The sequence below is a fragment of the Euleptes europaea genome, chromosome 7 (assembly GCF_029931775.1).
Source record: "Euleptes europaea isolate rEulEur1 chromosome 7, rEulEur1.hap1, whole genome shotgun sequence".
Classification (NCBI taxonomy): Eukaryota; Metazoa; Chordata; class Lepidosauria; order Squamata; family Sphaerodactylidae; genus Euleptes; species Euleptes europaea.
This window is the reverse complement of record NC_079318.1, coordinates 29,310,714-29,324,646: the sequence shown is the minus strand read 5'-3', so window position 1 is coordinate 29,324,646 and position 13,933 is coordinate 29,310,714. Positions and strand designations below refer to the sequence as shown.

The window sequence follows — 13,933 nt, the reverse complement described above, 5'->3', positions numbered from 1 at the left end:
CACAACAAGTTAGTTCCTTTGAAATCTTTCTCAAGTCACTCAGCATTTAAATCAGTGCCGGATTTAAGTATAAGCTAAACAAGCTATAGCTAAGGGCCCCACTCTCTTGGCCCCCCCCCCAAAAATTTAAAGGAAAAAAAAACCTGGATGTACATTTCCAAAATATAACATAAAAAACAAATAAAATAAAGCCTACATTCAGCAACAGTGTTTTGTGTTGTGTAGGCTCCTATGATGTAAGTCATGGGCCCCGCCTGCTAGTCTGCTCCCTAAAATATCACTGGTTTGCTCATGTCTATATATAGGGTGCCTACATTCTGCATAACATATTTTGTTATGTGCAAATGGCTTTAGATACCTATTAGGTCCATAAATTACCATATAGCATATATTCAACACAAAAAACAATGACAATTTGTTGTTGACAAAGGACAGCTGGACATATAAAGGGCCCCATTACCTTCAATAAATCCGGCCCTGATTTAAATGAAGTTGTGCAGAACATGGTTTTTCACATAACCCTGATTATAAATAAATGTATTTCTTGAACTTTTTTGCTCTTTATTTTCAATGTTTTAGAAATGGTAGATTATCATCTGTTTTTCTTCTACACTGCTGTCAAGAGAACAGCTTTCACTAACCAGGTCTCATTTAATGCAGAAATTCTTTGATCTCGAAGAAGAAAGTGCTTGCTTTTTCAAGGAACAGAAAAATACTTCCCTTCTTAAAATCAATCGCAATAAATATGTAGTGACCGATAGAGCTGCTTATATTGGTAAGTAAAATAAAGTTCAATTTCAGACTGCATGCAGTTTCAAATCTAGAAAAATAAGTGATTACACAATGAAGCATTTAAGAACCAAAGGTCCAATTTATACAAATGTCTGGTCTGCTATTAATATTTGCATATGAAAAATTAGAAATAAATGGTATAACCCAAACTCCATGTGAGTAGCTAAGAATCTCTTGCCTAATACTATGGTCACTTATGCATGGGAGTTTTACCTGAGGGTTGTTGCTGGCTGGACCCACACTTTCTTCTCACGAAGCTATGCACCAGCAGACTCCAAGCTCAAAACTGAAGCTTGTGAGTCCCTGCCCCTGGAAATGCTGCTTTGTAATTGGCTGTTGTGCTTAGAAGTCGTTCCCCCGCCCAGAAACCCAATGTCAGGTCAAAAAACATTTTAAAAACCAAAAACGAATGGAACTCCCTGAAAGGAATGCTGGGGGAAAGAAACCCAAGCCTCGTTTCTAAATGCCTCTCTTCAGCTTAGAAAGAACTCCCAGGAAGCAGGAAGCATTTGAATCCCTGCCTCTTGACATGCTTTGTAACTGGCTATAGTTCTTTCTGTGAGAGAAACATCCCTCCCCCAAGCTTCCTTGTCCCGTGCTTTGCCTTATGCATGGGGATTTCAAGCGGGCTGAGCTCATGGGAGATGGAAGAATCAGATTAACAGATGGACGGGAAGTCCCGGGATTTGTGAGGGCTGGCAGCGAGGTCATCTCTAATGGACGGAAAACTATTGCATAACTCCAAGGAACAACTAAGACAGACCAGGGGTGAACATGAGTGAACAAGTTACCAGGGGTGAACAAGTACCAATCTACATTTCAGGATGTGGTAACTTTGGATTTTAACATCCTTTTTGTTCAAATCCCATGTTACCACATCCTGAAAATCAATAGGGAAAACAATTTTCAGAGTGGGATCTTTAACTGTTACTTTCAGGGTACCTTTAGGCACTCCTCAGTTCTCAAGACGATCCATTCTCATATCTCACGGTTTACTAAAATCAGTTGTTGGATAATCTCAGACATAGTTCTCTCTAAAATCATAAACCTGTCTCTGGGGCTATCCCACTTAGCTGCAGCTGACATGAATTGTCTTCCATACAAAAAATAAATAAATTCCTATTTATAGAACTGAGATAGTACATTCTAGACATAGGTGAACAATTTCTGTGAGACCCAAGGCTTATTGTTAGGTTCTAAGATAAAAGGCCCTACTGTCAGACAACTTTAACAACTACTGCCTACTTTCTTTCCTTTCCTTTTATCCCTTAGAAGCTCCTTGATCAATTGATCTTGAGCAGCATATATCTAACCTACTTTCTTATATACTAGCATTTTTGTACATGTAGGTAAAGGTAAAAGTCCCCTGTGCAAGCCGCAGGTCATTCCTGACCCATGGGGTGACGTCACATCCCGACGTTTGCTAGGCAGACTTTGTTTACAGGGTGGTTTGCCAGTGCCTTCCCCAGTCATCTTCCCTTTACCCCCAGCAAGCTGGGTACTCATTTTACGGACCTCGGAAGGATGGAAGGCTGAGTCAACCTTGAGCCGGCTACCTGAAACCAACTTCCATTGGGATCGAACTCAGGTCATGAGCAGAGCTTGGACTGCAGTACTGCAGCTTACCACTCTGCGCCACGGGGCTCCAACAAAATAAAAATACAAGAACAGTAGGTTAAACATCATACAGTCGAGATATGTTTCAATACTCGGTTCCAATTCATGTTCCAATATTATACATCAGTACTTTTTACAGAAATCGTACCATTTGTTGTATTCACTTAGCAGAACTTAATAAATGCAAATCATACAATAGTTTCATGGGTATCGTTTACTTTGTGATGCCCCCTTTCCCACATATTCTAGAAAAGCCAGCCATTTATTTTAAAATTTTGTAAAGTATGATAAGTTATTTATTACTTTGAGTTGTGAAGATATTTTGTCTAAAACTAAAAGGTTCCACACCTTCTCATACCACTGTCCAGTTGAAGGCATCTTTGCTTTTCCCCAGTTCCTCATCCTGTCTTTGAGATCCTTGTGAGGAACCAGTCTGGTCCATTATGAAACAATACCTATTAGGTGCATTCTATTTCCTCTTTTTTTATTTGCATAGCTGATGAAGCCCATAGCGAAACGTGGTCACATGATCTAGACAACACGTCCTATCAATGAAGCTATGGATTAATTCTTGATGTCTGTTCCCAAGCCTTCTGTCTACTTCTTCCTGCAAAAGAGAAATACAAGATTATATAGATCTTATTATCTAGATACATTTTCAAGATCTGTGATCTGAATACTTACCTTTGAACTTGGTTTATCATATCAGTTTCTGACGATTGTTTGAATTGTCTAGGCTGGGAATTTTTTGTTGTAGATATTTGTGCATTTTGTTCTGTTTGTATTTTTGCTTATTTCACCTTTTCACTTGTCACTTTAATATATTTATATTTATATCATATTGTTCTTGTGTGCTGTTTCTGGTTTGCTTTCCCCAGTACGAGGCAATCAGAAATTTTGCTGCCAGTAGCAGTACTGAAATAGTTCTGCAGGCATTTTGACTAAGATGATGGAGTGCGCCACTATTTTTTTAGAAGTCTGCTTATTTCCCATGTTAAAGCTTTATTGCATTATGCCTCAATTTTTTTTTACAGGTAATTTCGACTGGGTTGGGACCTATTTTAATCAGAATGCTGGAGCTGGTCTTGTTATCAACCAGGCAGATGACGGAAACAAAACCAGCATCATCAAGCAACTTCGAGCTGTGTTTGAAAGGGACTGGTATTCACATTATGCTAAAAGTTTACCACCAACAAAGCATCCAAACTGTTTAAGCTACAAACATAACAAAGCAGCAGCCAATAAGACTGCAATGAGCAATGAAAACTGAAGACTGTTTTACTGTTCAAATGGAGAAACAAAGGGGGACTGATACCCGCCTCTCCTTTCATGTTTATGAATAACAGACTTTTTTAAAAAGGCAAAAAAAAAATTTATAGGAAAAGCACACTTATATAAAATGTTCTTTCATCTATATTCTCTATATTGAATTATTTACGAATGTTAGATTTGTTACTGCCGGCATTGAAAATCATTTCTGCTTTACTGCTGGTTTGAAGGGTTCACGTTTAAATTTAAATGCATGCTCCGATTCTTCGGTTTTAGGATTATTCCTACCTCTCTTTGCTGATTTGTATAAGCCTTGACTCAAGTTTGATAACTCAACGAAATTCTTAGATTGGCTGACACCCAGTGAAGGCAGATTTTTACCCCCCAAAAAACACACAGCAGGTATAAGCAATCACTTTTTCATATAAATGATATATCCTCAGTGCATATCTGAACCATGTTTTACTTTAAGAACATAATTTGAATATCTGCTGACATTTATCAGTGTCTTATTACATTACATTAAAGGGTTTATTTTTCTTGTTCTACTCCAACCATAATGCAAAGGGCATAACTGATCCAACTTTAACTTTTCTGCCGATGAGGCATCAGTCTAATTTTTTATTTCTGAAAAAATATTTTACTATGAATGTCTTGCTTTGCTGGCTGCAAAAAGATATTTTTTCTGTATTTTTCTAATTTTTTTTACATTTATCAGCAATAGCTTGTATATAATTTCATCCTTTTTTAAAGTAACACATCTGCCAATTTGCTGGAAATGCTCATCATTATGCCAACCTAAAATAGTAACATTCTTTCAGGAGGCTTCATAAGTGCTAACATTTTGCTTTTCTACTTGTGAGGTTTGTTTGCTTTTAAATGAAAGGGAATACAGTCAAATTGTGGAGGCGATACCCATGCACAGAATGCCTGCATCTGCTTCTGGGCACAGGTACACAGGCAGTGAGACAGAATACTAAGGGAATGAGAGGTCTGTGTGTTTCCTGTTTTCCCACTCACCCCTTCCTTATACTGCAAGCTAGGTGGAGATACAAGAGATGTACACAAAACTCTGCTTTCTCTCCTGACATCCACCTTTGCTGCTTGCACAGGTAGGAAAGGGGGGGAGCAGCCATATTAGAATCCTTTATGTATCAGCCCTGCACTTCCCAGTGTGAGCGGAACCCAAAACTGAAATGTCAATCCTTTTCAAAGTTTTTAATGAGATATTGAATCTAAGAAGAGTTGGTTTTTATATGCCAACTTTCTCTACCTTTTAAGGAGAACCAAACCAGCTAACAATCTCCCTAACTTGGACTAACTTGCAATGCCCATGCAATCCTATGCTAATCATTATGGAAAATCACTTCTACTACAAGAACAAAACCAACAGAGCATTCCTGACCTTTAAGGGCAAAAGCCCTTAGGATACCAGGAAGGTGCTGCACCAGCATTGGGGCCCTCCATGATGGCATCCAGACTACTTATCATAGAATCATAGAGTTGGAAGGGACCACCAGGGTCATCTAGTCCAACCCCCTGCACAATGCAGCAAATTAACAACTACCTCCCCACACATCCCCAGTGACCCAAACCCTCCCCCCACCATGCAGGATCCCACAATCAAAGCACTCCTGACAGATGGCCATCTAGCCTCTGCTTAAAGACCTCCAAAGACGGGGACTCCACCACCCTCCGAGGCAGCACATTCCACCGTCGAACCGCCCTCACCGTCAGAAAGTTCTTCCTATTGTTTAGGTGGAATTGCTTTTCTATTAGTTTAAATCCATTACTCCGTGTCCTAGTCTCTGGAGCAACAGAGAACAAGCTAGTTCCCTCATCAACATGACATCCCTTCAGATATTTAAACATGGCTATCGTGTCTCCCCTCAACCTTCTCTTCTCCAAACTACACAAACCCAACTCCCTAAGTCTCTCCTCATAAGGCATGGATTCAAGACCTTTGACCATTCTGGTCGCCCTCCTCTGGTGTTAGTGGCCCCAGTGCCGATGTGGAGCCCCGGAGGCTGGTCTCCAGACGACGCCACAGCAGCGCCATTCTGGGACACCGACGGGGCCTTCCACTGGCGTCCCACTGATGTAAAGTCCCGCGCCGGTGTTCTGGGAGGCGTTCTGGTGTCCCCGGCATGTTCCAGGGGACAGGGCTGCCAGTAGACAGCCTCCTGTCCCCTTTCGCCCCATTACGCCGGCAGCGAGAACGACGGTGCTGCACCTGCTTTTTAGCAGGCACAGCCTCGCTGTTCTCTATGGGGCGAAAAGCCCCATTTTAAATGTTAAAAGCCTCTAAAAAATTTTTTGGAGTTTTCAGCACCAGGGAAACGGGTTAGGAGGTGCTGCAGTGGCGCCTCCTCCCCGCCGGACCCGCACACTGAAAACTCAGGAATGCACTGCAAAATTAACTTATGACACCCACAACAACTAGGTCCAGAAATCCCACACTTCTCCATGCCAGTTGCTGAGTGGCAGTGTTGTCTTTTGATGATGCTGCAGTAACTATACCAAGATGTACACAAGCCACATTCTGCAGCATCTGCTGGGGCTACTGTGACTAGAACAGTTGTGTCAGCTCCTAGACAGGAGCCATAAGCCTATGTCAGAGGCAAGGTCCTTTACAGCAAACAGAGAGCCAGTTATCCCACTCAAGCACAGGAAGAGGGTCACTTATCAGTGCAATGAGATGCGGGGATAAACGGACTTCCGGTGGTGCTGCTGGGGAGAGCACTCCATTTCCCCAGGCTGTCCTGGGAGAAATCCAAGTTTGCGTTATTTCTGGGGTACATAGATACCCCAATCCGACCCTTGCAAGTGGGTTGGAAAGCAGGAATTCCCTGCAGCCCGCAAACGCGGTTTGACCTCCTAGGTACTCTGAGGGGGCTTTTTAAGCCCCTCGGAGTCCTGGACGCCGGTCCTGCGAGGGCATTAGGGAAGGACATCGCCAAAACGCAACTTAGGCATCAAGCTCCACCCTCCACCACCTTAATACCAACATAAGGACTACATAAAGAAAAGAACCTCACCTCTTGACACCCAAGTGAGTACAAAAGAACTCTTCGTCTACTTACTGGAAACTTGAACAGACGGGGGGCTGATAAGAATATTTCTGGGACCCCCATTCCTCCTTAATCCGAACTGAAAAAGTTTGACCTGAGTTAGCCATCGGGATTAGCGACAGGAGCCTTATCAATCCGATCAGCCTAAACCATAATAAAGAGTCGGAAGGATACCTTTTGATTGACAAGAACTATCACCAATGGGTCCAAGGGAAGGGGAGGGTGATTTTTCTTCCTGATTTTCCGGCGAAGAATATCCTGCCACGTTTGCAGTAAGGGAGCGCCTGGAACGGAAGACCCTCTATAACAACCTATCTATCATCGGAACTAAAATAACAGGAAGTAGTTGTAGGATCGATTACGCGTCGCACTCGAGTTACTTGGAAATCATTCCTGAAGGAACAACCATCGAGAAGAGGCGGTAGAAGGTCCACGGCACTAGCAACTTCCTGTATACTTCCTGATCAGCCCGACCTAGAGCGACCGAAAAAAACTCACTGGTATTTCAAAACTTTAAAACGCAATTCTAGAGCCAATTTCGACTCTTTTCAACCCGAAAAAATTATAAGGCTGATGTTTGAATTATTATCTTTTAATTAGAACTTTAAAGGCCCTGTCTGTGCACATGTATTTTACCAGCTTCTTTTGGCTTAATACATAGCCCTGCTCCTATGAAATCAAAGGGAATTTTACAGAATTCAAACATGGAAAAAAAAATACAGGACATGCTTGCTAAACATTCTGAGGCGACAATTAAACAATTAAAACAGATTTCAACACAGATGGCTCAACTGATTTCAATGATGACGACTCTTGACCAATCATCACAGATAGGCAATCAGAAGTTGGATCTGGTTATAGAAGACATAAAAGTCTTGAAAATTCAAACGATGACCACAAATACAGACATACAAGCAATGGACTCTTCTGCCCAAAAAGTCATGGAAGAATACAAGGATACAAAGAAGAAGACAGAAGTTCAAGAAATCAACCAGCCGGCGATAAAGAGATCAGACATACAAGAAATAGACTTTTCATTTAAAAAAGTCATGGAACGACGTGTGGATATAAGGAAGAAGAGAGCAGGTCAAGGAATACAGATTGAAGCCACGATGGAGATGAAGCCCAGAAAGAGTTATTTTTGGATACGTATCCTGTCTGAGGAAATGAGAGAGAATAAAGAAATCCTGTTCCCATACCTGACTGGCCTATTTCAGTTACAGAAGGAAGTATTAGACCATGGTTAAAGGATTGATTTAAACATGATTGCTGGATCCAAAGGCTTTGATAGTGTGGACGGGTGGCATGGCTATTAATGATGTAGTGGAATTAAGATTAAGACATCATTTTGGGAATAAAGGGCTAGAAATTCTTGAGAAAAAAGACTGGATTGTTAAAATGTTTGAAGTGGCAGAAATGGCAAAACTCACAGCTATTCTAAATGAAGAAAATGACGTTCGGTTTCTGGGGGAATGGGAGGCGTGGATGCATTATTGTGAATATGAGTTAAAATTGGGAAGAATGGAAGAATATTTTCTAATCTGATCCAGAGGATTATTTTTGGGTTTTTTTATAATGAATAAGCATAATTATATTTACTAACAGATTATGGTTTTTTTTATACAGGATATTGATAGTTTATTAAGATTAGATTAACTACGACGAGATGAACTTTTTATTAAGAGGAAGATAGAGGTGAAGGGGAAGTCAAAATTTTCCATTTCTTTTTTTTTTCTTTTTTTTCTTTATTATATGTTATGGAAATATAACAACTTTAGGTTAGAATTGAAATTTTATATTGTCATAGATGTTGTATAATGCAATGGAAAATTTTTAGTATAAAATCCAATAAAATTTATATATAAAGAGATGCGGGGATAAACTGTTAATCCCAATTTGAATGTTTTTCAAATCCATGAACTCTATAAAGAAACTGTAGAATTCCCCCCCCCCCCGAAAATATTTAAAATATCCAGTGTAGATTTAAAACAATTTCATTTTTTCTAGAGTCCGTAGATTCATAGAGTTGAAAGATACCACCAGGGTCATCTAGTCCAACCCCCTGCACAATGCAGGAATTTCACAACTACCTCCTCCACACACACACAGTGACCCCTACTCCACACCCAGAAGATGGCCAAGATGCCCTCCCTCTCATGATCTGCCTAAGGTCATAGAATCAGCATTGCTGACAGATGGCCATCTAACCTCTTCTTGAAAACCTCCATGGAAGGAGAGCTTACCACCTCCCAAGGAATCCTATTCCGCTGAGGAACCGCTCTAATTGTTAGAAAATTCTTCCTAATGTCTAGATGGAAACTCTTTTGATTTAATTTCAACCCGTTGGTTCTGGTCTGACCTTCTGGGGAAACAGAAAACAACTCGGCGCCATCATCTATATGACAGCCCTTCAAGTACTTGAAGATGGTTATCATATCCCCTCTCAGTCTTCTCACTCCTTAGTATTTCTTTACTATTGTTTTAAAGATATACTGTACTATGTTTATGTTTACAGTGAGGCTCTACAAGTCTTTCCAAGAGAAATCGGGTAAAAGAAATGCTCTTAGAGAATCAATATACAATTATTTCCTTAAGGGCAAGGCAGAGTTCTTTAAAACCTCTTCAGTCATAAGAGAGTTAACATAATTTATTTTCTTCTAGCTCAGTAGAAAAGATTGAGAAATTTCACTGCTCGGATAGCTTAGTGTCACAAATGATGATGACAGGGCAACACTGCAAAGTTGTCACATCAATGCTTCAAGCAGACATAGCAATTAAATACCAAAAACTAATAAAGCTGAATATTTCTCTGAAACTGTCTTCCTAAATGATGTTACTTGAAACCATCCTTTATTTCAGTGGACTTTTCAAGTAAATGCATTGAGCTAGGATCACAGCTTCCAGCAGCATAGCAACGATTTGTGCCAAGAATATTTAAATTGCAGCTGGCCTAAAATCAGATGTCTCAGAAATATAAGTAAAACCTCAGCCAAGAAAGCTTGTCACTGTGGACTTCTCAGAGGAAAGATCTCAGAGGATAAATTCAGACTTCAGTTCTAGTTTGTAAAGGAAATAGAAAACCGAGCCCTTTGTCATTAAAGATTCCAGGAACACTTAGCATCAGATGGCCAGGTAGTCCAAGAAGCATGGACCAGGCAAGGGTCTCCCCCGGGGCAGTCCAAAGGTTGACCTGCGACCCCTGTCCCCGCTGGTCCATTTTGGACCTTTTCAGAATCAACCAAAGTAAGGGCCACTGAATGCGGACATCAGGCAATTTGAAGGCTCAGCTAGAGCAGTCGTGCCAGGAGGCTGGGACCAGCTCACTGCGCCTGAAGGCCCTGAAGAAGACTAACAAAAAGGTGGCTCGGAACAGAGAGGTCTCAAACTTAGACCAGAAGACCCCAGGGAGCTGCTGTAGGAGCCCAACCTGAACGGGGAAGATGATGAGCCTCTGGGCATCAGGCACAGGGGGGAGCCTCCTTCAGCCCTCAGTGGTCCAGTAGGCAGCAAAGGAGTGGCAAAGGTTGGTGAAGCCTTGGTATAGAATGAAATCACCACCAACTGAGTGGCCATAGTCCTTGACGCTAAGCCCTTTTCCTTCAAGAAAACAAGGTACTGCAAAACCATGGCCTCGGAAGCGGGCCAAGAACCACTGGTCCCTACTGCCATCAAGAAGCCAGGAAGGTAGCTGCTGCCCATGAATGAAGGCAATGTGTAGAAGAGGCAATGGAATTAAATACTCACTGCAAGATCAACTGCTGTCAAGAGCCCACAGGTCCCCCAGGAAGGAGTCTGGGCAGTGGTTTGCATGGGGGGGGGGCAAGAGTCTGGAACCTCTCTTCCTAAAATCAAGATAAGGCATTTGCAACGTTGTTATCTGTGCCTTAAATATATTGGGCTGAAAAGGAGATGTTAGCAGACAAGCACCTGAGGACAAACCTGCGCACGAAGCGCATGACCTACTCAGAGCGGGAGCATTGGTAGCTGATAACCTGGACCACAGTCTGGTTCTCACATCAGAAAAGCACCTTTCTGCAAGAACATAAGAAAGGCCCTGCTGGATCAGACCAAGGTCCATCAAGTTCAGCAGTCTGTTCACACAGTGGCCAACCAGGCAAAACCACTGTAAAAAAAATTAGCCCAGGACAGGAGGGGAAGGTCGGACAGGGCTAACAGTCACGAACTGTAAATGAATGGCCGCTTCCTCGCTTTGGGACTTCCAGGAGCCACAAGGCTTGAATCCACTTGGCCTGCCCTATGGGAACTCTGCTCCAAAATTCCCCACTCGAAATCAAAGGAGGGAGCAAAAAAGAAACACAGCCCCGATCAAAGAAAGCCAACAAAATGGCCGATGGCCCTACAGAATGGCCGCCACAGGACTGATGCAGCTCATGGAGGGGTGGCCCAAAGGGTGAGTGACTTCGGCTCAGCAAGCGATTTCACACAGCTTATATTAGTGATTTGACCTGGCGTAGGGAGTTAAAGAAAACCGTCGCCGTCGGGACCACCTGTCAGCTCGCGGCTGCTGACTCCACTGCATCCTCCCAGACGCCAAAACCCCCACTTCCACCGCTGCTGAAAGTCCCGCCGAAATGGGTGCTGCCCCGAGGAACTTGCATCCAGGCGTCATTTTTTCTTGCTGCAGCTGCCGCCAGGAGTCTTGCCTCACCAGGCACCGTCTCTGGAGATTGCTGCCTCACTCTGTCCTTTGATGCTCTTTCTTCCCAGCTGCCCTCTCGAACTTCACACAAATTTCTCTTTGCCACAGCTGGCGCTGACTGAGTGGAGGGGCCCGGCAGCGTGGCCTAATAAAGAAGAGAGGCGGACCAGAAGGAAGAACTGGATGATCAGGTCTGCTTCTACCTCTCCCCCCCCCCGCCCAAGGCTGGCCCCAGATGCCAACAATAGGCTGGCCAGCAGGTAAGCTCCACGTGAAGCTCCACGTGACCACTGCGTGAGGCTTCAAGGCGCAACTACAGCTGGAGGGCCGCTACCTCTTTTCCCGGCCCTGCTCCTCGCCCTGTGGCTGCCGAACAGCTGCAAGTAAGTCTGGGGCCACTCCTTATCAGCTGCAGTCTTGCAAACATGTTTATGGCTCTCCGACTTCAAGGAATACATTCACGTGCGTCTGGGTGGGATTAAAGCCACATATTCTATTCACATCTTTGGACGCTCAGGTACACAAACAAATCTCATCTGCAAGCAAAAGTCCCGATACAGTACAGTAGAGGAAACTGTTTGACAAGTATTCTTTTTAAAGGATGGGAAAACAATTGCAGAAGAAGACTCCGGATATACATCATAGCAGCCGAGGACTGGATTGGGCCAGCAGGGTTTAATATGGCAGCATCTCCAATGTAGTAAGGATTTTATTAATATAGAAAGCTGACCAATCCATTGAGAAATTCAAAGAGATTTATGTCCTAGAGAGGAACCATTGGTGCGCCACTCCATTGCCCCCCAACACTGGGGTTGGGGATCGCTACATCAGCAAACAGGGTGGTCGCCTGAAACCTGGATCCATGCCCTATGCTTCGCCAGTGCTTCATCTGCTGTAATCAATAAAGCTGTGGCCTTTTGTTAAGCCAAATAAATTGTGTCAGTTGTTTATTTTGTGTTATAATTTCCTTCCCTGCTTCTGGCTCAGAGCTCCCCCTGCCCTTAGGAACACAACCATTTGTGACACTAACCTAGCACATTTGTCTATCCAGTTCTTTATATACATCTGCTTATAAGGAGGTCCATAACTTTTCAAGGGGCTAGAAGTTTCTTGGTAGTAGTGAGGGGCTCCATAGTCTGAACAGCTAAGATCTTTCATCATTCTGTTCTAAGAGGTAACACATTTCTAATGATGTCACTAGATCTGTTTATCAAATACCTCTTTCAATCTTTGAAGCTATGCATTTCTGCGTCTGTGGTTCAGATTTCTAATGTGTGCCTTTGGCTGCATTCAGCAGCTCAGCTAGTTGTTGATTCTGTTTCGGCTTCCATTTTTATGCACCTTTATCTTCAAATATACCTCTGTGACTGAAAAAGTGTATTACAGTGCGATCCTTAGACGAGTGTAACTCGGTTTAAGAAAGCAATGTTAGCCTATGGACTTCCTCAAAGAACAGTGATAATGTTGAGCCTTGTGAAGCCTAAGTAAACTAAACATTAGGCCCCCTCCTCCAACTGATCTCTATAGGTTCCTAGTTGCTCAGAAATGTGTGCCTTTTTTCTATTGCTCCCTTCTTAAGAAGCTTCTTTGCTTCTATTTCATGTGAGATTTGATGTCTAATCATCCTAACTTTAGTAGGGTTGCCAAGTGCCAGGTGGTGGCGGGCAAACCCCCGCCAATCCACCTGGCTGCCCGCTGACCAGCTGAGGGTCAGCGGGCAATGTGTGCACGCACGCCTGCCCACAGCGGTACGTAATCGCATCGGCGCATCCGTGCACACGCACGCGATCCCACCTCACCTCCACTCTAAAAACCTCCTGCCAAAGGACAAGAGGGACCTGGTAAGCCTGTCTAGAGGAGAGTGGTCCCTCGAGTGTGCCTCTGACATTGTGAATTTTAAATAATCAGTTCTTCAAATAATATGGGCCTTTTAAAACTTCCAACAAAGGGGTCTAGGACGGAATTTACTGCCTCTTGCTGTAGCATTTATTTTGCTGTAGAGTAATAGTATCTTTTGGAATTCCCATCTTATGAATTTGCATCACATCTGTAAATTATTTTGTTACTACCTGGAAGTAATTCAGGTCCATCTGGGCTTAGATCCAACAAAAGATTTCTGTGGATGGAAAGGGGATGATTTTTGACAGTTGCCTCCTCCCACTACAGATATCCAACTTCTGCCTTATGCTGTTCTTGGGTTCCCGGTTGCCAAGAGTGGCATTGGCGGGGGGACATTTTGGACTGCAGTGGGAGGGGGAAGAGGAGGAAGTTGCACGGAAATCCCTTCTGTCTGTGGAAGTTACCTGTAGATCCAAACCATTTCACTGTTGTTGTTTCGTTATGCGCTCTTTGAATTTAGACTGAATCTTACAATTTGCTCTGCTGAGCATGTACTAATTAGCATCTCAAAATGTATTCATAATTACCAGATTGCTCTGAAAATTATTCAGATGTATAACGTAGATTCAGCTGAGAAGCTATTGTGAGTGTACACAAATGTTTCTGCAGGGAACTAGGGAGTAAC

At 42.9% G+C, this 13,933-nt stretch overlaps 1 protein-coding gene across 3 annotated transcripts in view; it reads left to right on the top strand.

Moving 5' to 3' along the window:
* PLD5 (phospholipase D family member 5) overlaps window positions 1-3,926 on the top strand; it is a 110,266-nt gene extending 106,340 nt beyond the window's left edge. For all 3 annotated transcript variants that reach the window (XM_056853058.1, XM_056853059.1, XM_056853060.1), the window contains 2 exons: window positions 661-775; window positions 3,444-3,926. In XM_056853058.1, coding sequence (XP_056709036.1) covers window positions 661-775; window positions 3,444-3,679 — 351 coding nt within the window. In that variant the 3' untranslated portion in view covers window positions 3,680-3,926. The remainder of the gene's footprint in view (window positions 1-660; window positions 776-3,443) is intronic.
* Window positions 3,927-13,933: the final 10,007 nt, after the last annotated feature.